The 23,238-nt window shown below is 44.4% G+C and overlaps 3 protein-coding genes across 12 annotated transcripts in view; 2 read left to right on the plus strand and 1 right to left on the minus strand.

Moving 5' to 3' along the window:
* Positions 1–1,288: 1,288 nt before the first annotated feature.
* On the minus strand, positions 1,289–8,270 carry LOC125425857 (zinc finger protein 142-like). 3 transcript variants are annotated; one of them, XM_048483585.1, is made up of 5 exons: positions 8,081–8,270; positions 6,787–6,890; positions 4,862–5,173; positions 2,484–3,189; positions 1,289–1,425 (listed from the first exon to the last, which is right to left on the minus strand). In XM_048483585.1, exons 3-4 carry the CDS (start codon positions 5,148–5,150, stop codon positions 2,504–2,506), a joined length of 975 nt encoding a protein of 324 aa, XP_048339542.1. In that variant the 5' UTR covers positions 5,151–5,173; positions 6,787–6,890; positions 8,081–8,270; the 3' UTR covers positions 1,289–1,425; positions 2,484–2,503. The 3 variants fall into 3 exon arrangements, with proteins under 3 accessions (XP_048339542.1, XP_048339541.1, XP_048339543.1); XM_048483584.1 differs by having other exon boundaries at positions 7,757–8,270; XM_048483586.1 differs by lacking the exon at positions 8,081–8,270 and adding an exon at positions 7,445–7,555.
* Positions 8,109–23,064, plus strand: LOC125425854 (mitochondrial chaperone BCS1). 8 transcript variants are annotated; one of them, XM_048483575.1, is made up of 8 exons: positions 8,109–8,409; positions 12,505–12,905; positions 15,594–15,733; positions 17,029–17,223; positions 18,271–18,334; positions 19,804–19,973; positions 21,138–21,255; positions 21,847–23,064. In XM_048483575.1, exons 2-8 carry the CDS (start codon positions 12,586–12,588, stop codon positions 22,097–22,099), a joined length of 1,260 nt encoding a protein of 419 aa, XP_048339532.1. In that variant the 5' UTR covers positions 8,109–8,409; positions 12,505–12,585; the 3' UTR covers positions 22,100–23,064. The 8 variants fall into 8 exon arrangements, with proteins under 8 accessions (XP_048339532.1, XP_048339536.1, XP_048339538.1 ...); XM_048483579.1 differs by having other exon boundaries at positions 8,109–8,373; XM_048483576.1 differs by having other exon boundaries at positions 8,350–8,588.
* Positions 22,306–23,238, plus strand: part of LOC125425853 (sterol 26-hydroxylase, mitochondrial-like) — a 37,255-nt gene continuing 36,322 nt past the window's right edge. Inside the window, exon 1 of the transcript XR_007243463.1 lies at positions 22,306–22,430. The gene's annotated coding sequence lies outside the window, so the exon portion shown is untranslated. The remainder of the gene's footprint in view (positions 22,431–23,238) is intronic.

Here is a 23,238-nt window from a genome sequence, read left to right on the forward strand (position 1 = left end):
GATATTTAAAGGTACCTTGAGAGACCATCAGCACCCACTACATTAAGAAGAACAGTTGGATTTATATCCCCCCTGTCCGGGAGCGGGGGTAGCCCTCGCCCCCTCCCCGGACTCCCCCACCCCCTCCCCAGACTCGCGCCCGTACCTCCGGCCGGCGGGGGCGTCCCCCGCCCGGCGGGGCGCCGCAGCAGCGGGGAAACCCCTTCGAGGGGCCGGCGAAGGGCGGGAGCGCGCCGAGGCCGGTCGCCGTGACGACGGGGGACGGGGGCGTTCCCCCGGGCCCCGCCGCCGCGAGTGATACCGGTGCGCTGCCGGCTGAGCAGGACCAGCTGAGCACTGTTGGGATGAGTGCGGGGGCGGGGTTCTTAAGCCGCCGGCAAGCAGCAGAGGGGATAAAAGGGAGAGGAGAAGAGACGACAGGAGGCAGACCAGACACGGAGGAGGGAAGGAGGGTGTGCATGCGGGTCTGGGAAGGAGTGGGAGAAGCGATAGGAGGACAAGGGAGGCTAGACGGGTGGGAGAGTCCCGGAGGCAGTGGAGAGGAGAGGATTTGGGGAGGAAAGACTTGGAGAAGGAGGGAGTTGGTAGTTGTACAGAGGGGGCAGGAACTGAGAGGGGAGGGGCAGCCAGCAGTCCAACGTCTGGCAGGGGAATCCTCTTCCACTCCTATCGCTTCTAAGTGCGTCTGTCATCTAGGCAGCCCAAGCTGTGGCTAAAGCGGCTGACTCCATTCTAGTCCACTCCCCGGACAACGGGAGTGAGGGCCGGGAAGTTCCAGCAGCCGGGCAGGAAGGCGGAGTTGGCAACAGGGTCCCAGCGACCTCACTTCGGCGCAGGTCACCCCTCTTCTCTCCTGTAGGAGACTCAAAGGGGCTTACAATCTCCGTTCCCTTCCCCTCTCACAACAAACACCCTGTGAGGTGGGTGGGGCTAAGTGTAACATACTGTGAACCTAGTCAGCAGAACGGAGAACTAGTTTCATGGAAAGGATGGAAGCTGGTGAGTCAGGTCAAAAACAGCTTTTCTGGGCATCTGATGCATGCGGTGAAGTACCTGTCCACACCATCCTATAATAATCAATTTTCCTGGCTACTCCCCACACACTTTTTTCAAAGGCATGCCAGAAACCACTGCCGCCAAATCAACCAAGACCTCTACCTTTGAACAGCTGGACCTGAGATGCTTTTGTTTTCTTGGAATAGGATTTCTTGTTCCCTTGGGTTGTCTTGCATGAGATCCCCTCTCCTCCATCCAGTAATTCATTCCCTCTCTTCACAGGGTTGTCTTCCTTGGTTAATACTGTCTGGCCTTCTTGAAGCACATCACTGCTATCAACATGTCCTTCCAGGCCACGGTCTATTTCCATCACCTCCCAACCATTCTGAGCTCCAAGAGAATTCCCTGATTTGCTCAGCGATTCTACCTCTGCTTGGAAAAGAAAATATCACAGAAATAGAAAATTTAATCAGAAAATGTGAGATGAACTGATGAGCTGCGTAAATAATTATATACCAAGTCCAAAGGAAGCGCTTTAATCAGACAAAAAAGGCATAACAGGAAGCAGAAAGAGAGCTAAAATTGAACACTGAACATTTGGAAATTAGGCCTTTGTGTTTGACAGAGAGTGGGATTAAGGAAGGGAGTTTTAGCTCTCAAAAGCTTATACCCCCCAAATCTTGTTGGTTTCTTAGGTGTTTCTGGATTTGAAAGAACGAGTAGATTAGAATCTCTTGCAGAACCCTTCTAGAGTTGCTCCCGGTTTTTTCATCTCTCTTCAACACCATGCTGCATTGCTGTTCCTATCTTCTCTCCTCTCCATGACGAAGAAAAAAAAGGACAGAAGGTACCACCCCACCAGATTTATTGGGGGTTTTCAAAGTTATGTTTTCCCTCTGGTAGTTGCCACTTTAATGTTTTTTCTGTCAAGTCACAGTTGACTTAAGGGAACCCGTGAGGTTTTCAAGTCAAGAGAGTTCAGAAATGATTTGGCATTACAGGCTGCTGCATAGCAACCCTGGTATTCTCATCCAAATACTGACCAGTGCTGACTCTGCTTAGCTTCAAATATCTGACAAGATTGGGCTAGGCTGAGGTATCGTGGCCATGAACCTTCAATGCTAGCTGCCACTACAAGCTCTAAAAGCTGTAAGGCATTCAGCAGCCAATGTTGTATCGAATCAACACATTTTGCTGCATAAAAAAAGATTAACGTTATGACCAGAACTCTGTGACATAAGCTGGGGCAGGTTATGTAAGCCTCAAGGATTCCTACATTTGCTTCTCAACAGTCCCTTGCATTCACCCCAATCATTCTCAGAACTCCGCGTTTTCCAGATACTAGAATTGTTAATTTTATCAGTTTCTACCAGCATGGCCAATTGGCCATGCTGGTAGGGGCTGATGGGAATTGTAGTTCCTGAACATCTGGAGAGCCGCAGGTTCCCTACCCCTGCCTTAGGTCCACAGTATGTTCTGTTCAATACCTGAGTTGAGAAGCAGATGATCAGTCAGTCCCTTTGCCTCCATAGCACTGAAGCTGTGCACATTGCTCTTGGCTTCGCGTTAATTGTTCCTCCCAACTCTCCTGCATGTGGCTGAGCCTGTGCTGCCCAAACTGCTTGGTGTTCGCACTGATGAAGTCACAATGCCCACAGTGAAATGGGAAGTGGTTCCTGTGATGAAGTGCCATGTCCTCTTGAGTTCGGAATAACAGGGGCAGCTCCCGCAAGCACAGGGCTACTGGAGCAGTTCCTGGTGGATCGCGGGCGAGGATTTTAATCTCGCAGCTGCTTATGGCGGGTCCCTCTGAGCTGAAGTGACAACCTTCCTCGGGGCAAACTGGGATACCCTGAGGTTTGTGCTGATCCTTGAAGTGCTCCTTCAGTTCACCGGGAAGTGCAAATTCAGTTTGGCAAATGGGACACAGGAGGGGCTCAGTGCATGGCTCAAGATCTTGCCTGCTTCCTTCTGACAAGTTCTGTGTCGGTGCTTGGTGGACAGCTGGGTCTTCACCGGATACAGCCAGGTTCTGGTTAGCAAGTCCCAATGGTAACCCTTGGAGCTGAGGGATGCTTGTGAAGCGTTCTCTGGGAAGCTCAGCACACTGATGCTGGGAGAGAAGGCTGGGATCAGAAAAGCTCTGCCCGCATTGCTCACAGAAATATAGTTCCACAACTTTGACTACGACTTCTGTGGGAGTAAGAATGGGAGGTTGTAAACAGCAAAGTAATCAAAAAGCACAAAAACTTTACCTCTCTCTCATCCCACAATGAAGGCACAAGTAGAAGCACTATTAAGAAAACTACGTTCCACATTCGGTGTACACCTGGATAGCAGACTCTACATACACCTCCTTGAGATCCTTGGATGAAAGGATGAATTTAAATTGAATGAAAGAATGAATTCTTCTAGATAATACAATCTATCCAAGGCAGAAGTAACTAAAACGCTTAATAGCGTTTAACGGAGGATTCTTCTACCAGCTGGGTACAACAGCACCTGCAGCAAACACTGTACATGAGGGCCTAACATCTTTTTAACATAAGATGTTAGGACCAAGTGGACTTGATGACCAAATTCTAAATGAAACGTATGCCCGGGGTCACACCCAAGCACTCACCTTCCCCCCCCCCAGCTGTTTAACTTGCAGAATCAGTGGCAGTACTGATAATTCCCTTCTGAAAATTTCTCCCACTATTCACTTCCAATGTGCAGTGCTCTTCCTCATCTTGCCTTCCAAAATTCTTCACTGGCTCCACTATTATGTGTAATTACCACCTCCACAGTCTGTACATCTCCCTGTAACTACCAGATCCCCAACATGTAAGCCTCTTTCCCACAAGCCACTGTTTAAACATCCCTCTCAATCAGTCTGACTTCTTTACTAGCTATATGTCTTCCTCCCTCAGTTCTACTTCTGCCCCCCTTGGTGGCAAATCTGAAATACTAGGCTATACTCTGATGCTTTCTTTGACTGTCCACACTTCCTGATGCTTGCATTGCAAATTTAAAGAACCAGTATAAAAGGATGCTCTGGCATACAGTAAAAGTAATTGTGAGTCACTTCATCTTAACAAAGGCATCAACTTCTGGTCCTTAAAATATTTCAGAAGTTTGTATGGAATACAGTAGGGGTGCTGCAGTCCATATCAGTGACTTCAAAAAACTCTAATCTTTCCATCCAACAGCCTCTCTGTAATACATTTCACTGCGGCGAAGGCTGGTGGGAGGACAGCTGCCACAAATTCACTCATACTAGGCCTTGAAGTCCATCAGGTATTTTGAGAGGAAAATCCTGCACCATCCCCTCAGATATGTATCCCTTGTACCTTTCCTGCCTCAGCTCACTGCTGCCTCAAGCCAGACATGATTATTCAGGCCACTAGTTTTGCAGCTGATGATCATGTGATCATTGTAGTCCATTCACGTGGCCCTACAAGTTCAGCCTCTATGCCCTTTTGTCCACCTAGACCAGGGGTAGGGAACCTGCGGCTCTCCAGATGTTAGGGAACTACAATTCCCATCAGCCTCTGTCAGCATGGCCAATTGGCCATGCTGGTAGGGGCTGATGGGAATTGTAGTTCCTGAACATCTGGAGAGCCGCAGGTTCCCTACCCCTGACCTAGACTAAGTCTAGCATCAAAGATTGGCTGACATCCTGACCTCCAACAGATATATCAGTACCAGCCTGCAATTTCTGTTCCTACCCTGCATAGGAGACCTTTTGTAGTACACTAAAGGCTGTCCTGTGGTATGCTATCAACACTACAGAACACAGCCCACTCATGGATTTTAAGAGATGGCAGCCACAATGCACGTCTATTCTGATATGGTTAGGTTGTCCAACCTTAGCACAATATACCTGTAGTGTTTCCAGGATTGCTCAGAGACATGCTGCTTGCTGCGGCTTCTACAAGTATCTCAACGTCGCCGGTTTCTGTTTCTACCACAGAAGCCTCTGTTAAAAGTAATCTCTGTCCCATGGCTAGATTTTCACTGGAGATGCCATGGCTGTCTTCATTTCTTGAATCTGATGGTCCGGATAGGAGCAGCTCCTGGCAAAGAGTATTCATCTTATCTCTTCCCACAGGCACTCTGGTCACTACTCTTGTGTTCATTGTCTTCCACTCCTCAGTGTGGTCTTCCATCATGACACAAAGGGATGGAACAGCTCCTATTAAAGATACACCAAGAAAATGGTACTGATACTCCCCTGGACAGAAGAAAGCAAGGACTATGGCTAGCAGAAGCCAGAAAGGATTGGATTGGCAATATTAAACATTAGCTGCTCATCATAATATTATATATTAAAAAGTTAGTATATATAACAGTGAAACAGCCTAAAATCCAATTCAACTCCAAAATTTCCTCTACTAGAATATCTTATGATTGAAGAACTATGACCTTTGACAGGTTAAAATAAAGCAACAATGGGCTGACAAAAACAGAATTTAGAAGATGAGATTATGAAAGTGTCTCCGGAAAAACAGATAAGCTGAAAGCTTCCTTTTAAATTACCTTAAAATTAGGGACTGGATACAATGCCACATTAGCAAATATTCTGGCTGGAACTCAACCTAACAACACTGCCCATCTGAACTCAACGAGCAATCAAATATGTCTGCCCATACAGGTGGCTCCTTTCTCATATATATACATCACAGTGCTAAAGTAGTATATACGAGTGTTAGACAAAGATCTAAATCTGTATATATGTTATTCAAAAAAACTAAAGGAGAGCTAAAAATGAAGGATGCATCCAGTAACTCTAAAATAGAGAGAATTGGTACATTAACAGTTGGATCAGCACAAGTTCTGAAATATGTATGAGATTATGGACATTCATCCCAATTGGGGAACAGAGGGGTTTATCCCCTTGCAGAAAATCCATTAAAGATAATAGCAAACTTGGTGATGTAAAGGAGATATTCTGGTTAAAACATGTAGACTGATAGAAACATGGAGCTGAAGATGTCAGAATTATACATAGACCCAGGGAAAAAACTTATTGAACTTAGGTTATTGAATGATTAATACCGTTAGATCCTACCATAGTAGAATTGGGAAGCCTTGCCTGGCAGTCCTAAATTCTACTGCCTAGTTCTAGTCACAGTCATCTATCCGATCTCTGAACTCAGCCTAAGTGTCATCAGTAATCGCCATTCCTGACTTCTCCTTGTGCAAGAGATTCTAATCTATTCTATTTGTCCTTACGGCGGTTTTGCATTATTCTCCTTTCTCATATATATACGTTATAATGCTAATGAAGTCCTGAGTTTGGATCAGCCGGATAGCTTTCTCTCCAAAACTTATTTCAGTCTTCAAAACTTGGGGATGAAATATTTTGGAATTGGCCTAGCCAATATCATACACTACTCATTCCATACAAGTCAAGTTTACTGGGCCTGATTCAGAAACTCAGTTGCACTGTGGATGAGACACTAATTTCCAGAGTTGGAATCACGTCAGTCTGCATAGGAAAACAAATCTGAATTATCTATCCAAAAATTAAGATCTGCCCTGACCTGGATAGCGTCAGGCTACCCTGACCTCAGAAGCTAAGTAGGGTTGGTCCTGGCTAGTACCTCCAAGGAATATCAAGATCATGATGTGGAGGCAGGCAATGGCAAACCACCTCTGAATGTCTCAAGCTTTGAAAACTCCATTAAGTTACTATAAGTCAGCTGTAACTTGAGGGCAAAACAAAACCAAACTTTGGAAAGTTTTAGATCCACGCAAATTTGTTGTGAATGGAAGGAATTTCCACCTTGAAACATGACTTCTTACCTCACCCCTCTCTCAGTAGCCCAAAATGTCCATCAAGATGTGGCTTTGGGGAAGGACAGGGGACCTTGCAGGAACAGCATGAGGAAGGAGTCAGAAACCTGCAGCTGGGAAGGGAGAGGGACATCAGCAAAATTCATTCCATCATTCACCTAGAGAAATCTGCCATAGAATATGACACATAGAATGCCCACAGAACTGGCTCCAGGCACACAGTTATAATCATATTATTTGCATCTGCAAAATCTAATCATATCCATGGCTGCTAGAGAAACGTTTTCATGCCAAATTAATATCATTTACTGAATACTAACATTAATAGTCATTATCCTTACTATATCTTGGAGAAATTAAGGATACTACTAAATACCCTCCATTTTCGGTAAAGACATTTCATTGAACATTCTTCTCTGTAAAATTCCATTTCACTTTCTGGACAAGGAGTCCGCCATACTCCTTCTCATATATACTCTTATAAAGAGCTGCTGGCAGATGGTCCCAGGCTCTAAATGGCCAGAGGTGAGCCATTAACCAATTATTTCAGAAGTGCAACATAATAGAAATGAGAACTACCAGCCTAAAGAAAAGATACCTAAACCCTGCACCTTTTTGAGCTATGATCCCGACCCTTCACTCCAAACCCTCCTACACACAGCCTCACATGCATTTCCATAAAGGATCCCTGATGGTCGAATTATTGGTTTTGTTGGTTTTAGTTTGTGGATCCACGTTGCTGTAAACAACCCCGGTCTGAGAACAGCCGACGTTTCAAGTCAGTCCAGCACAGGCTCCCACACAAAGTCACCGCCTCTATTGGAGACGCTCCCCCTCACCTCCTTCCCCCTTCTGCCCTTTCTCCTCTGACTGTCTACCTTCTTCTTCCAAGGTGGAGCCTCACTGCATCTCTTCCCCTCCCCAGCAAAGGGTGCTCTACACTCCCACATTAAAAGACACCCACCCCACCCCTACTTACAGACTCTTACTCCTCGCTGTGCGCATCATCTCGATGATCCCCCTCCGCCAGCACCGATGGGAAGAAACTATTACTCTCCTCGCTCCCTCTTTGCACCGCTAAATATCTCTCTTTCTCTCTCTCAGGTCAGCTCTATATTTTCAGACAGGGTTTGGCACAGCCTCCGGTTGCACTCGCAAATGCGGGCCTTCTTGGAGATTCCACCAGTGTCTTCTAATGTAAAGAATACAGGAGTTTCACGATAGAGATGTACACGCCCAGAGCGGCCCGACATTGCGTCCGTGAAGACTCATTACCCAGTGCGGCGTTAGATTATTTTTTTACCGGAAGTTTGGCCTGTGTGTCACTCTGGTCTTTTTCGATTTCTGTGGGTTCCTCAGGAACATCGGAGTCCAGAAACGAAGGCAACACCATAGAGAAGGACTAAACCAGAGTCTTTGTGTCGTCGCTAAGGGAAGCGATCGCCTCACCGCCCAAGAGCCAGAGAGCCACATTCAGGGGGAAATAGGACAATAGGAACTATAGAATACAGAGAAGCTTGTTCCGGCTAGGTCAGGAACCATAGAGAAAAGAAAGGAGCGAGGGGCGCTACCGGAAGGCAAGGCGGCAACTCCATTGTATGTATGGATGGAGAGAGTGGGGGTTTATCATTGGTAAGAGTGAGCGTGGTCGTTCGTTGTCCCATGAGAGCGGGAAGATAAAGGAGAAATTCCTCATAATCAGTGGGTGAGGACACCGGTTCCATAGAGCAGGCTTTGGGCATGCCCTGAGTCCCGGGTTCAATTACAGAAAATATGGTGCTTCATGGACCAGTGGTCTGGTTCCGTGCAAGGTAGTTTCATCTATTCCTTTTGAGGGATGGCACGTGACTCGGTGGTAGCGCACATGTTTTACATGCAGAAGGTTTCAGGATCAATCCCTGGCCCTTCAGGTTGCAGGCGCTGGGAAGCACCTTACTCTGTGAGGTTTTACAGATGTTGTCAGTCGGAATTATTTTTTTGTTTAATTATATTATACCCATCCTTTCTTATCAGTGGGGGCCCAAAGCAGTTTACATTGGGACCTCAGCATGGTGTACAGTACCATAGCGTTCACCTTCCAAAGCAGCCATTTTCTCCAGAGGCACTGATCTCTTGTACGGAGACCAGTGGTAATTCTGGGAGATCTCCAGCCACCACCTGGAGGTTGGCAACCCTAATAAGAATAGACAATAGCTGGACCAGTCAGTTTTTAATGTTCATCAGTGCTATATAAGAAATCAGCAAAAGGATCACACAGGCCTGTTTTTGAGCTGAGAGGTTTCACTCCCCTGCTCTATAGTTTTGGAAGTCTACATGAGGGCTCTTGTCACTGACTGAAGGGGACAGATGGATATGTCTATGGAAGGAGTTGCACAGTTCTAGTACTATGACAAGGCCTCTCTGGTTGCCATCTGTCTGACATGAGAAGGTGGGGATACCCAAAGTAAGACCCCACAGTATGATCACAGCAGTTGGGTAGGTACACATTGGAAGGGGGGGGGGCGTCCTTAAAATATGCTGGTCTCAAACATTAAAGGTCAGCACCAGCATCTTGAATTGGGCCTGGAAACAAATTGGGAACCAGTATAGATGGATGAAAACTGGAGTGAAATGGTACCTCCAAGCAGAGCCATTCAGTAACACAAGGAGAAAAAGAGGAAAAAGAGTTTGGATTTATACCCTGCCTTTCTGTCCTGCAAGAAGTCTCAAAGTGCCTTACAAACTCCTTCCCTTCCTTTCCCCGCAACAGACACCTTGCGAGGTAGGTGGGGCTGAAAGAGTTCTGAAAGAACTGACTAGCCCAGCAGTCTTCATGTGTAGAAGTGGGGAAACAGCTCTTCAGATTAGAATTCACTGCTCTTAACCACTACACTGGCTCATCATAAATCACAGAAATTAAAATATTCTGCATCTATGTAACATAATTTTGCTACTATTTCACAATTATACTGTTTAAATAGTATGGTCAAAACCTAGAAGTGCCCTGATCTTCACTCAAATGGCAAGCTCTTGCTAGGCTAAAAGAACTATACTACAACATGTGTGCATGTCTAAAAGGGGTTTGAGATTTGCTTTTCAAACCCCAACTTTTTAAAACTGAAGGGTCTGGTATAAAATGGTGGCTTCCCATCTGATATCAGCTGCTACGGGTATATTGCCCAAACTGGAACAATTACTATGGCTGCCTATATTAGGATGGGTGACTCCTGGCTTGACAACACTACATGTGAAAGGGATCTGGGAGTCTTAGTAGACCATAAAGTAAACATGAGTCAGCAGTGTGATACAGTGGCCAAGAAAGCCAATGCGATTTTGGGCTGTATCAATAGGAGTATAGTGTCAAGATTGAGAGATGTAATTGTACCTCTCTATTCTGCATTGGTTACACCTCACCTGGAATATTGTGTCCGGTTCTGGACACCACAATTCAAGAAGGATATTGTCAAGCTGGAACAGGTCCAGAGGAGAGCAGCCAAAATGGTAAAAGGTCTGGAGTCCATGACCTACAAAGAAGGACTTAGGGAGCTGAGGATGTTTAGTCTGGAGTAGTGAAGGTTAAGGGGGGACATGATAACTATGTTTAAATATTTGAAGGGTTGCCATGTCAAAGAGGGAGCAAGCTTGTTTTCTGCTGCCCTAGAGACTAGGACACAGAGGATTCAAGGTGCAGGAAAAGAGATTCCACCTAAACATCAGGGCTGTTCGATAAGGGAATTCACTGCCTCGGAGAGTTGTGGAGTCTCCTTCTTTTGAGGTTTTTAAACAGAGGTTGAATGAACATAGGTTGGGAGTGCTTTGATTGTGTATTCCTGCATTGCAGGGGATTGGACTTGATGACCCTTGGGGTCTCTTCCAACTCTATGATTCATTATTTACAAAATGTGCGTTGTGCTTTTTTGCCCCCACAGGGGCCACCAAGGCAGCTAACAAATTAAAACATGTAATAAAACCACATTTTAAAAGTACCCCTCCCCAAAATACATAATTAAAACAATTCAAATCAAAGCTAAAATACCAACAGCAGCATAAAACCAACACACTGTCAAGAAGGAGGGATCCCTGAGGGAATGTCAAACAAAACAAAAAAGTCTTCACCTGCTGGCAGAAGATGGCAGCAAAAGCAGACACGCTAATCTCCCTGGGGAAAGAGTTTCAGAGGTTTGGTGCCACAACTGAGAAGGCCCTACCCCAAATTGTCACCTGCCTAATCTCAGAAGATGGGAGTACCCAAAGCAGGGGCCCTGAAGATGACCTTAGGGATCAAATGGGTTCATAAGGTAGTGGGGTACATCAGACACATGTTTCCAGACTCAATACAAAATGCTGCTTGTATAGCTTGGGGCAGACATATCTAGAGGACCACCAGTTCTTTGCATGAGCTTGCATGCTGTATTAGGTCTGTCCTGTGTGTCCTTTTGACTGGTCTCTCCTGTTGTGTTGTTTGTGTGGCCTTCAGTAGATATCAGACCTTTACCATTTCTGCTCCAGTCTCGTCTGCCTGCTTATTTGTTGCCTTTCAGAAGGGTGTGCAAAACTGTTCTTTTTCAAATACTTTTGTTTAAAATTATTCCTGCAAATGTAGTGAAATTCTGAGAATGTACATTGGAGGGCTGTTAATGTTTTAATATGTTCACCCAAAATGTGTGTGTGTGTTTTTTTTCTGACACTGAATATAGTTGTAACTTGTATGTGAATTTAAGACAAACCCTCTTTTTCTTGATACCACACATGGCTTGGGGGGGGGGGGGGCAGGGAAGCTAGTCTTCCTTTCTAGTAATATGGACTATTGTTAATTAATTTGTTTTATTGTTTCATGGGAGCTATATGGGAAAAGACAGGATATAATTTTTTAAGAATAAATGAGATCGTTCTTTGATCCCATCCATGAATAGAGAAGACAGGAAATCTGGAGGCGGGTCAAGGGCTGACTTTGGAATGATGTTTTCACATGTTTGCAACCATGCCAGTACAGTATTGGGATCTATCATTACAGTTTTGCTTATGACATGTGATGGGACTTTGAGCCTTTGCCAAAGAATAATAATATCAGTTCACAGGTGTGGATATTTCTTAATATGAACTAATAGTTAGGAGTTAATGCGATACCTGTTAAAATGACCCCTCAGCTAAGGGAAACTAGGCCACTGTGTGTGTGAAGAGGCAGTACATGAGAATTATGAGTTGGCTGAAAGTGAGTCACCTTGGGCTCTCTCTATAGTGATCTGCTGCCCTTTGTCTCTGCTTGGAATTTACTTTTTTACTTGCAAATAAATCAAATATTACAAAAGTCACCTAAAGTCTCCAATGAACTGTCACCCCATGGGCGTTTTGCTTCTCTGAAATCTGTCACAGCTCAGAGAAGAGAGGGGGAGCAGGCAACAATAAATGGCAGAGATGAGAAAAGATCTTCCCATGCTTGGAAAAAACCCAACTAATGGTATATGCTTGCTTACTTAGGAGATAGCCCTTGTGTATTTAACGGGAGTTAATCCCAGTAGCAGCAGGAGTAAATGGCTTCAGTGCCACGGCTAACCTTTCGTTTCCATAGTTACTCGTACTCTCACTTTCCAGTGGGGGTTGGTGTTTCAGTGTCCTGTCTTGTTTAATGGAAGTGAGTGTGGGAGACAAAAAAAAGTTGGCTTATTTACCTCCTCTGTATTTCAGCAAGCATATAAGCCAGCCGTTAGTTACCCATGGACCTTCAAATCTGTTTGCTTTCTTATGCAGGCCTTGTTAAGATATTTAGAAGAAATGCCACGGAGAACCATGCTTTAACATTGGAGTTCCTCTTTCTCGCCATCCATCGCAATGCCTCTTTCTGACTTTGTTTTGACACTCAAGGACAATCCATACTTTGGTGCAGGCTTTGGGCTGGTGGGTGTAGGTACAGCACTGGCGCTGGCCCGCAAGGGGGCCCAGTTTGGCATGGTGGCTTTCAGGCGGCATTGCATGATCACTCTGGAGGTACCAAGCAAGGACAAAAGCTACTATTGGTTACTGAGCTGGATCTCTCATCATGCCAAGCACACCCAGCATCTGAGCGTGGAGACCTCTTACCTGCAACATGAAAGTGGCCGTGTCAGCACCAAGTTTGACTTTATCCCCAGTCCAGGGAACCATTTCATTTGGTAAGAGAAGTCTTTTGGAAGAGCCTGACCATTTCACAGCTGAATGAACTGAGTAGACAGAACACTATTTAAAATGTTTATATTCCATCTTTGTTCCTTTCAATCTTACGCTCATTCCGCACATGCAGAATAATGCACTTTCAAACTGCTTTCAGTGCTCTTTGAAGCTGTGCGGAATAGCAAAATCCACTTGCAAACAGTTGTGAAAGTGGTTTGAAAACACATTATTTTGCATGTGTGGAAGGGGCCTCAGCCTCTCAAGGTTGTCTGCAAAGTAATTTAAAGCAATGAAAATTATTAGCAAATATAGTTAAACGTAAGCAATTAAAGTTAGCAGCAGCAAAATTACCTCTCATGTGATAAACCCCTGGTAAACAATACTGCTTTTCTGTGGCACGACATAACCATAGAGTTTGCATCAGATGAATGGAAGCCAAAAAAGGAATGTCTCTGATGGGGTGCACTTCCGAGAAAGTCCTGTCACTAGTTGCAACTTACTTTACCTTGGAAGGCAGGAACAGCCTGTGCTGAGTTTTTTGCGAACATGCTTGAGAGCCAGTCTGTTGTACTTTTGAAGTAAGACTGGGCAATCCATTGTGCAGAGGAAGTTTCGATGACATTTATGTCTCTCTCCTAATTTCTGCAGTTCTGTAATGTTAACTGATGTACATAAGAACATAAGAACAAGCCAGCTGGATCAGACCAGAGTCCATCTAGTCCAGTTCTCTGCTACTCGCAGTGGCCCACCAGGTGCCATTGGGAGCTCACATGCAGGATGTAAAAGCAATGGCCTTCTGTGGCTGTTGCTCCCGATCACCTGGTCTATTAAGGCATTTGCAATCTCAGATCAAAGAGGATCAAGATTGGTAGCCATAAATTGACTTCTCCATAAATCTGTCCAAGCCCCTTTTAAAGCTATCCAGGTTAGTGGCCATCACCACCTCCTGTGACAGCATATTCCAAACACCAATCACACGTTGCGTGAAGAAGTGTTTCCTTTTATTAGTCCTAATTCTTCCCCCCGGCATTTTCAATGAATGTCCCCTGGTTCTAGTATTGTGAGAAAGAGAGAAAAATTTCTCTCTGTCAACATTTTCTACCCCATGCATAATTTTATAGACTTCAATCATATCCCCCCTCAGCTGTCTCCAAACTAAAGAGTCCCAAACGCTGCAGCCTCTCCTCATAGGGAAGGTGCTCCAGTCCCTCAATCATCCTTGTTGCCCTTCTCTGCACTTTTTCTATCTCCTCAATATCCTTTTTGAGATGCAGCGACCAGAACTGAACACAGTACTCCAAGTGCAGTCGCACCACTGCTTTATATAAGGGCATGACAATCTTTGCAGTTTTATTATCAATTCCTTTCCTAATGATCCCCAGCATAGAGTTTGTCTTTTTCACAGCTGCCATGCATTGAGTTGACATTCCCATGGAACTATCAACTAAGAGTTTTTGGATTTTTTCCCCCAAGCCCATGAACTTGAAACTGCTGGGGATCTTTAGTTCTAACTAAGGGGGTGAAGAATTTGGAAAGTAACTCACACACAATCTTGATGTCTTTAAGTATTTTCTGTTTTACTGAGATACACAGAATAAGGGAGCTTCAGTGGACTTAAAAGGGTATGACTGTTTAGGATTATACTCTCATAATATAACTATGGTTAATAATGTGCTAATGCTTCATCCCACCATAATGCTAGGAATTTCCAACCAACAAAATGAGCTGGCCAGTTCTCACTTGCTTGGTGCAGCCAGTTTGGAAGTTTCCTAATGATACTCTTGGACCTTTTCAGCAGAAGAGGAAGAGAATCAAAGAATAGAATTGTCAGATAGAAATTTTAAAAAAAACAGTAGGTATGGTGTAGAGTGTGATCCAACTTTTATACCCTTTTGAGCTATGACTTCCCCAAAATTGTCATCGGTATTCAGTGTCCAATCGAGAGGGGAGGGCAACCTTCTTATTGGAGTTGATTGATGAAATCTTCCTGACTAGGTTTTGACCTAATTGGATATATGTTCCAATTATTGGCTCACCCCCCAGTATTCTGCTAACACTTCACCACATTGCTAATTCACTCCTGCAGTGTCACCTAGATTTGTTTACTGTTCAAACTATCCAGTTGGCAACTTTCTACAAATAAAAAAGCACCTTTCACATCACCATGACCTGTGTGGAAAGGCATCACCTGAAGAGTCCCAGCAAAGGCAAAAGAGTCATGGGCTTTATGCGTAGCTGAAAAGTGTGCTATCAGAGGTATGCTACAGAATGCAAAAGTGATTCAGAATGAGTAATGCTGTTCCTTAATGGTTCTGTAGCTTCTCTTGTATGTTTGTCCAGACATTAGGTACTAGTGGTTTTGAAGGGGGAAGGAAAACAAATTGGAGCCTGGGGCATTGGTCTGGTCCAGTTTAGCTGCAACTGTTCTGCCAGACTGTATCTTTTTCATTGGAGTATTTCAAGTTCATAGTATTCATCCTTGAATTTGTACTATTGCCTGCCCTCCTTTGTGTCGATGTTGACAACGGTTACCTAAACAAGGGTAGTCCTTGCTTGGTTGTGGCCCCAGATTCTATGTACTGACGTGGAAGGGGTTTGTAAAAGAGGTGTAAGCTTTGTGGACTTGCACCTGAGACTGTCCCGTTGTCTCCCCTCTTCTTCCTGCTTAGCTTCTCTCTGTGTGTTTCCAGGTATCAAAAGAAGTGGATCCGCATAGAACGGAATCGGGAGAAACAAATGATTGACTTGCACACAGGCACCCCATGGGAGTCTGTCACCTTTACAGCAGTAGGCCGCAACCGAAAGATTTTCTTCAGCATCCTGCAGGAAGGTACAACAGAACCTCATGGTTGTGTTGAAGCTCAAGGCAAGATCAGAAATGCAGCAGCCAGGGACACTTATCTAAATGGACAGATTCCCTTCACTGTCATTACCCCGGCCCCCTGCTGTTGTTGTTTGAGATATTAATTGTTCCCATTGACCTGAGCCTAAACCATGCAACTTCAGTAATTCTTGATAGAGACTGAATATGTGTAGACACTCTGCCTGGGTTACAAAGATTTGTAGGTGCATTTGTACAGGTCTGTGAACACCAGCAGCTAAGAAGAATCAGCCCTGGGGTGAATTGCCCTGGCTAAGCATGGCCTTTGGACAGAACTGACAGCTGCCAAATGATGTGATTTGTCAGCCCAGTTTACCTAGCTACCGGTGAACTCAGGTTTCACAGCTCTTTCTTCCTGTGTGAGCCGCTTACCCACAAACAATCAAGTAACTAATAAGGATTTTTCCTAAATAAATGGCCCAGCTTGCCCCTCCCCCCATATCGGAGTAACAAAATGATTAACATTAAATGACTGGGAACAAAGGCAACAGAGGGAAGTTAAAAAGGCCAGGCCAACAATTTAACACCTAGTTATGCAAGTCACTCCTGCTATTAGCCCCTTGTTATGTCACGGAAAACAGGAGACAGTTTCAACTTACTGGTACATTCATAGTTTTACAAAATCTCCCCAACTATCTCCAATATAAGGTTCAAAACATGCAATATACTCATAATCAGGGCAGGATGGCTAAAAACAAAATACAAAGTCTCTTTAACAGCAGAGGCTTTGTGATGACCACCGATCTATAAACCCAGATCGACATTTTTACTTTCACTAGTTCTTCATTCATATTCCAACAACAGAGTTCCAACTGTAAGATATCCATTAAAAGATCAGTCATATCTTAAAGATTTCAAACTACCCATGCCTTGTGTCCTACAAGAATGATCACATATGTTTCCATAGCAACTCCCACTGATGCTTTTGAGCCAATTATAAAGGAGTGTTGCAATCTGAACGTTAATGAGCTGTCTGGTTCAGTGGGTATAATCTTTTACAGTGTCATAGTTGCATCAAAGTTTTCTTGATGGTTACTCTCACTGCTCCACTTCCAGTCAAAACATTCTTAATCAGCCTTCTCAGATTTCCATCATCACTTTTTAATTAGTTCTATGTCACTAAGATCCAGGTCAGAAGGGAAGAACAGAGTGTAATTATCCAATGGGGCAGTTTTCTCTCACTCTTTGCTTCTGTGTATGCCCACTTTTCACTATTTTATTAACCCCTTGCTCTGCTTTTATAGCCAAAGAATTGGCCCTGAGGCAGCAAGAAGGAAAGACAGTCATGTTCACTGCCATGGGTGCTGAATGGAGGCAGTTTGGCTTCCCACGGCGCCGGCGCCCACTAACTTCTGTGGTGCTTGATGAAGGAGTTTCGGAGAGGATTGTGCAGGATGTAAAAGAGTTCATTGGCAACCCCAAGTGGTACACTGACCGAGGCAAGTGTATTTTTCAAAGGCTTGCTGCCATCTACCTTCAAATTTTGGTCTTTTCCATTGTGGATTAAATTAGCATAAAGTGATGTCATTTTTATGGTGACTTGTGGTGACCCCATAGAGTTTTTAAGGCAGGAGATGTTCAGTAGTTGTTTGCCATGGCCTGCCTCCATACCATGCCCCTGGTATTCCTTAGAGGTCTCCCATCCAAATACTTGTCACCCAGCAAGTCTCCATGGCAGAGTGGGGATTCGAACCTGGATCCCAGATCCTAGTTACATCTTAATCACGATACCATTCTGGCTGTTGATGTCATAAGGCAAGGATATCTTTTTCATCAACCCAGGAGCCTTTTGTAGTTGTTTACAATTACTGTCATTCAGTCCCTGTGCTGTTCTCGTCAAGGGTATCCTTGCACCTCTAAGTGCTTCATAGATCCCACCTGCCAGCTCCCAAACTTTGATGTGCTCTCTGTAGCTCTGTTTATGCTCTTCAGCCTTTACCAACCATTGGGTAGTCCTAATTTTGCCATGTGTTGTCATCTCCCACAGCTCCAATCCATGATTATTTTGCTGACTTGTCTTAGTCCTTATAATTCTGACTTCCATTAATGTCCAGTGGAGAGACTGTCTGTCATTGCACTGTATAAGTTGCTGGTAGATGTTAACATTCATCCTAGTTTATTACAGTGTTATGTTGACAAGCTGATGAGCTGTTCCTGTTCATAGTGACCCAATTAGAAGATAATGGTTTATTCACTCTGTAGCTCATGCAACACCTTAAATGTATCTCCTGAATTAATGCAATGGCTCTTTTGCTTGGATCTAATAAAAGGATTGTGTTCTTCGCTTTGGGATATTACTTTTAGGCTGGCTGAAAAAATATTTGTATTCATTAGCAATTACTAGGTTCAGGGGACTATTGATCAGAGCCACTAATGGAATCCTTATGCCAACCAAGGTATAGCAGTAGTAGCTTAAGTTTGGTAGGAAGCTGAGATGTGCTGAGTTTAGTGTTTGCTGATGCCTTCTTACTAGCTTTCTTCTGTAGGTATTCCCTATCGGAGAGGCTACCTGCTCTATGGACCCCCAGGCTGTGGGAAGAGTAGCTTTATGTGAGTATCACTTTTCCTTCCAAAAACCTTCTTCATATCTGTTCACATTTTAGATGTACAAAAAAGCAGATTACTAGTGCATAACTGGATAGAGTTTTCCATTGCAGGAAATACCTTACCTTTTGGAATATTTAAAATAAGATGAAGGCTAGGTGATTCATTTCCTCCACACTGGCTGTATTTTAGACAATTGTACTTATTTTCTCTTGAGCCATTCTTTTATTTTCATGTAGAGTCATGTAGAAACATAGAACTAGAAGTGGTCCTAAAGTCCATGTAGTCTGGGCCTTTGCCCCGAAGCAGAATTGGTTATGTCTAAGTATCCTAAAGGATTAATCGGTATAATTAAGGTGATGTTGCACCAGAAGTATGCAGTAGAAATGAGCACATGCTAGTACACCAAAGAACATGTAGCACAAAGTTCATTCACACTGGAAAGGCCCAGCCAATTCAATTGTGATGCATATTAGAAGAAAAGGTGTGTGCATTTGGGAAAAGAAAGTTGCAAGTCTGCCTAAAAACTTTGAGCCGCAATCAATGTGTTAGAATTTCATTTGTCACAGAACTCTTTATCGTTTGGGCTGCGGAGCTGCTTTCTCATGCCCTCTCATCTACTTGTTCATCAGGGTAGTAGATAAGACATCAGCTGTTAACATCAGACCCGCCCATCCTTTTTCTATGCAACTGGTTTTGTGCAGTGTTTAAATGCACATCACTGCTGTAATTCCCTCTAGTTTGAAGCAGCCATTATGTTAGAACCCCGTGATCCATCAGCAGAAGAAGCTCACCATTGCTGATCTTCCCAGTTCTCCTCTCACACTTGGCAGCCATTTCTGATCCCAGAAAAATTTCTATCGGGATAGCAGAACACATAAGAAGTAATAGTTAAACAGGTTGGGAGGCTGCATTGGGAAGAAGGCAAAATCATTCCCTTGTCCTCTTTCACCATTAGAGCCCCACTTGTGTGAGAATGTGGAAGGAGTAATTTTGATTGCTTCCTCCTCCACACTGTAGCTATTACTCCTGTGACCCCAGGGACAAACTTTTTCCAGGGTGGGAAATGGCTCCTGGGTGGGAAATGGGGAGGGAAGAGCCCGAGAACTCAGAGATCCTTGCCTGGACTTCACACACTCTTTGCACTGGATCCAAGCCATTGTTTCTACATGGAACACTTCTCTACATCCCTGCACTTATCAGTTTTCATACTTTTTATCTTTGCTTCCTTCCCTTGCCATTGGTTTGTACCTGGTTCTTCATCGTCTCCTTCTTTAAAGCTATGCTCACATGATTTTTTAAGGTTCGAACTAGCAAAGCAGTAGATTAATAGCAATATGATTCTCATGCCTGCCTTCCTGGGCAGTAGTGGTGGTTTCTACCACTTAGGATAGGAAGTATTCTCTTTCCTTCTTAGCTGGAATCTCCTTACACAAGATTTTGTGTTACACTGTAAATGTCATTCTCTGTTGCAGCACAGCCTTGGCAGGGGAACTGCAGTACAGCATCTGTCTCCTGAGCCTGAGTGACCGCAGCCTTTCAGACGATCGCCTCAACCACCTTTTGAGTGTGGCACCTCAACAGAGCATAATTCTCTTGGAAGATGTGGATGCTGCCTTCATCAGCCGAGACCTTGCTGCTGAAAGTGAGCGATGGGATCCTTCCTGTGCTGCTGTGCCAGATGCTCTCTTTTTTTGATGCTGCAGTTTGATGAAGCCTGACTTAAGTGTTCATTGTACCCGGCATCTTATGGAGACCTCCATATGAAATGCTGCTGTGGTGCAACTTTCTCTTGGCTGGTCACTTCCTCTCAAAGTGAAAGGGAATCGTGAGAATGGGCTTGAAAAGAAGCTTCAAGGAGGTGGCAGATCTTGCCAGTGCCTCTGTTCTCTGCTACAGTATCATTGCATCCAGGTTCACACTGAGATTGCACAGTGGTGGCCAAAATGCTGATACATCTGCAGTGTGAGGCACAGCACATCAGAATTTCCTATAATTCAGCAGATGCCTGGAGTCTGAGACAAACTCCTTGCTTCATCCAATGGAGGGAGACCCCCTGCAAGAATCCAGGCCTTACCATGTTCTGCCATGGTATATTGGGTGTAGGATCAGGGAGGTAGTTCTCTGTGCTTTCCTGCTTGTGCTTCCAAGGGGAATGATGTTGTATTATATGTTATGTTTGGCACTGAGCTACTTGCTTCTTCAAAAGTATTCCAGCTGGGCTGTTACCTAGAGATCATTGTGTGCCAGGCACAGAGTTCAAAGTGACTACTGATGCTACAGCCTAAAGCAGATCGCAGCCTTTTCCCTTCTGGAAACGTGTGACCCTAGTCAGGACTTGAACAGGCTTAGTGTTTATTTATTTAACTTGTTTAATTATCTACAATGTTTATGCCCTGCCTTATCTCTGCAAACTCGAGGTGGCTGACAAAATAGCAGAAGCTGCAGAAGATAGGTATTACAAGTGTCCCACAAGTTAAAACCAATATAAAAACCCATAGTTAAAGACCCGTACAAAGTGTTAATGCAGCTGAGACAGTTAACCCTCCACCAAGTTTTACACATTTTCCTGAATACAGCAAATGAAGCCACTTGCCACATTCTAGTAGACCATCTCAGAAGAATGAACCTACCGTAGAGAATGCCATGACCAAACTGTTGCCAAGTGGACCATCCAAAGTAAGGATATCATGAGGAGAAAGCTGTCTAAAGATTGCAGCTGGTGTGTGAGAGTGTTGTCTGTACCTTTGCTGTTAATTCTCCACTTCCCTACCTCTGAGATTTCTTTTTCTCTTATGTTTCTGTTTAGATCCCAATGCATACCAAGGTATGGGACGCTTGACCTTTAGTGGCCTTCTCAATGCATTGGATGGTGTTGCTTCCTCTGAAGCCAGGGTAGTATTCATGACCACCAACCACGTGGACAGGTCAGAACTGTTGCCGGGGAAATGGGGTGGGGAGAGGTGGTTCACTTCAGATAACCATTTGCTTGAATAAGGCAATCTGTTCCACTAGTGGAAGACACTTGCATCAGCAGAACAAAATGTTCTTGCCTCTTTTGGCCCAGTGAGCTCCACAAAATACTGGTCTTAGGGAAAAGGGAATAATGCTCAATAACAACCTGAAAGGCAAAGTGAGGGTCTACAGTGGGAGGGGAGAATTAGTGTAAATCACCTTGATTTTTACTGGTGCAAAATTACCACAGGGTGTAACCCAAAATAAGCAGAGGGAAGTTGTCTGGGGCAAAGCTGTGCTTACTGGCAATTCTGTCCTGCTCTGGCAACAAAGCAAATTAAAATCATGCTAGAAGTGGTCTTGCTTGCCACGGAGAGACTGGAAAATGAAAGTGGAGCTTGAGGAAATACCTTAGTACAAGAAATCTTGCTGTGACAGACATTCACCCCCATTGTGCAGTGGATACCTTATGCATAATCGGCCCTCTGCTTAGAAGGAAACTAAATTTGCCACTTGTGGTTTCCTGGAACTATCTCTTTAAGTCATCTTCTCATTCTTTGCAGGCTAGATCCAGCTTTGGTTCGCCCTGGCCGGGTAGATCTCAAGCAGTATGTGGGATACTGTTCACAGTGGCAGCTTGTACGTATGTTCCAGAGGTTCTATCCAGAACAGCAACCAGCTATGGCCCAGCAGTTTGCTGAACAAGCCCCTGTGGTCTCTGATCAGATCAGTGCTGCACAAGTACAAGGCCATTTCATGCAATACAAGGCAGATCCAGATGGAGCCATTAAAAACATGCAAGCTCTTGTGTCCTGATCATGGGCAAACACTGAGAAGACTCTATGCAACATTCCTGAGGTGAAGAGTTTTTGCAGAAGTGACGAGGGTGATGCTGTTTGTCTACAGACCTCAATGAGGTCTTCTTTTTCTAAGGAAAATAAAAGAGTAAACCACCTTCTCCACCACTGTTCCCAGAACAGGAATAGGGAACAGCCTGAAGGCTAGCAGGCTTCTATCCAATTGGATACTATAACATGGACCCATCCGGAAAAGTGCATATTCACACAAGACGGTTTGAGCACATCACCTGTGACTTCATGCAGCCACAGAAACTGAAGCTTGTGGGGGAAATGGATGGAATATAACTGTGAGCTCTTTCTGTCTTTATGGACTTTCAGTTACTGTGTGGTGTGAGTGGTGACAGATTCCACACTAAAACCCAATAACGGTTCAGGCTGTTTGGGTGGAGGAGCAGTTTCAAATTATTTCCCCTTCCCACTGGAAATCCTGCAAAATAAACCCACAGTTCTGTGGCTTTCTGTATAAAGAGTCCTTGACTCTCATGGATTTGAGACTCATTGGACTGCAGCAGCAGAGGAAGGCAAAAAGTACCTGCTCCATTCAAAGATCTTGTAGGATCCAGACACTGACAGATAGGAGAAGGTAGATCAGCAAAAGTCCATGCAAGTGAGAACCAGGCTGTGGACTACAGTCTGGTACTGCAGATTATATTGTGCTGATTGAATCTGTCAGCCTGAGGGGTGAGATCGAATATATATAGAGAGAGAGGGCATGGTAGAAGGTTACAGGGCAAGTGGAATAGATAAGGTTTTATTTGTCCCCCTCCCCTGCACAACATTTACTAATTACTGAGATCTATATAAACCTATAAGCGGACAAGCCTAGATATCTGACCTTGCCAGATATCTAAGACAACCAGGGAAGAAGAGTTCACAATTTTCATCCTCCAGACACCAGAATAAAGTTGCCTTGGTAATGAGTGAGTTGGTACTGATTTCTTTTACGAAGGTGCTGTGAGTATGTGAGTGATTAATCCCGAAATAAAACAGCAGCGTAAGATTCTTGGGAAGGCAGCCATGATGATGAAATTGGTCTAGGTTTGTAATGCATATCTTCCTGAGTAGTACTGAAGCCTAGGGAACAGACTTAGGGAA

Source organism: Sphaerodactylus townsendi, linkage group LG02, assembly GCF_021028975.2.
Source record: "Sphaerodactylus townsendi isolate TG3544 linkage group LG02, MPM_Stown_v2.3, whole genome shotgun sequence".
Taxonomy (NCBI): domain Eukaryota; kingdom Metazoa; phylum Chordata; class Lepidosauria; order Squamata; family Sphaerodactylidae; genus Sphaerodactylus; species Sphaerodactylus townsendi.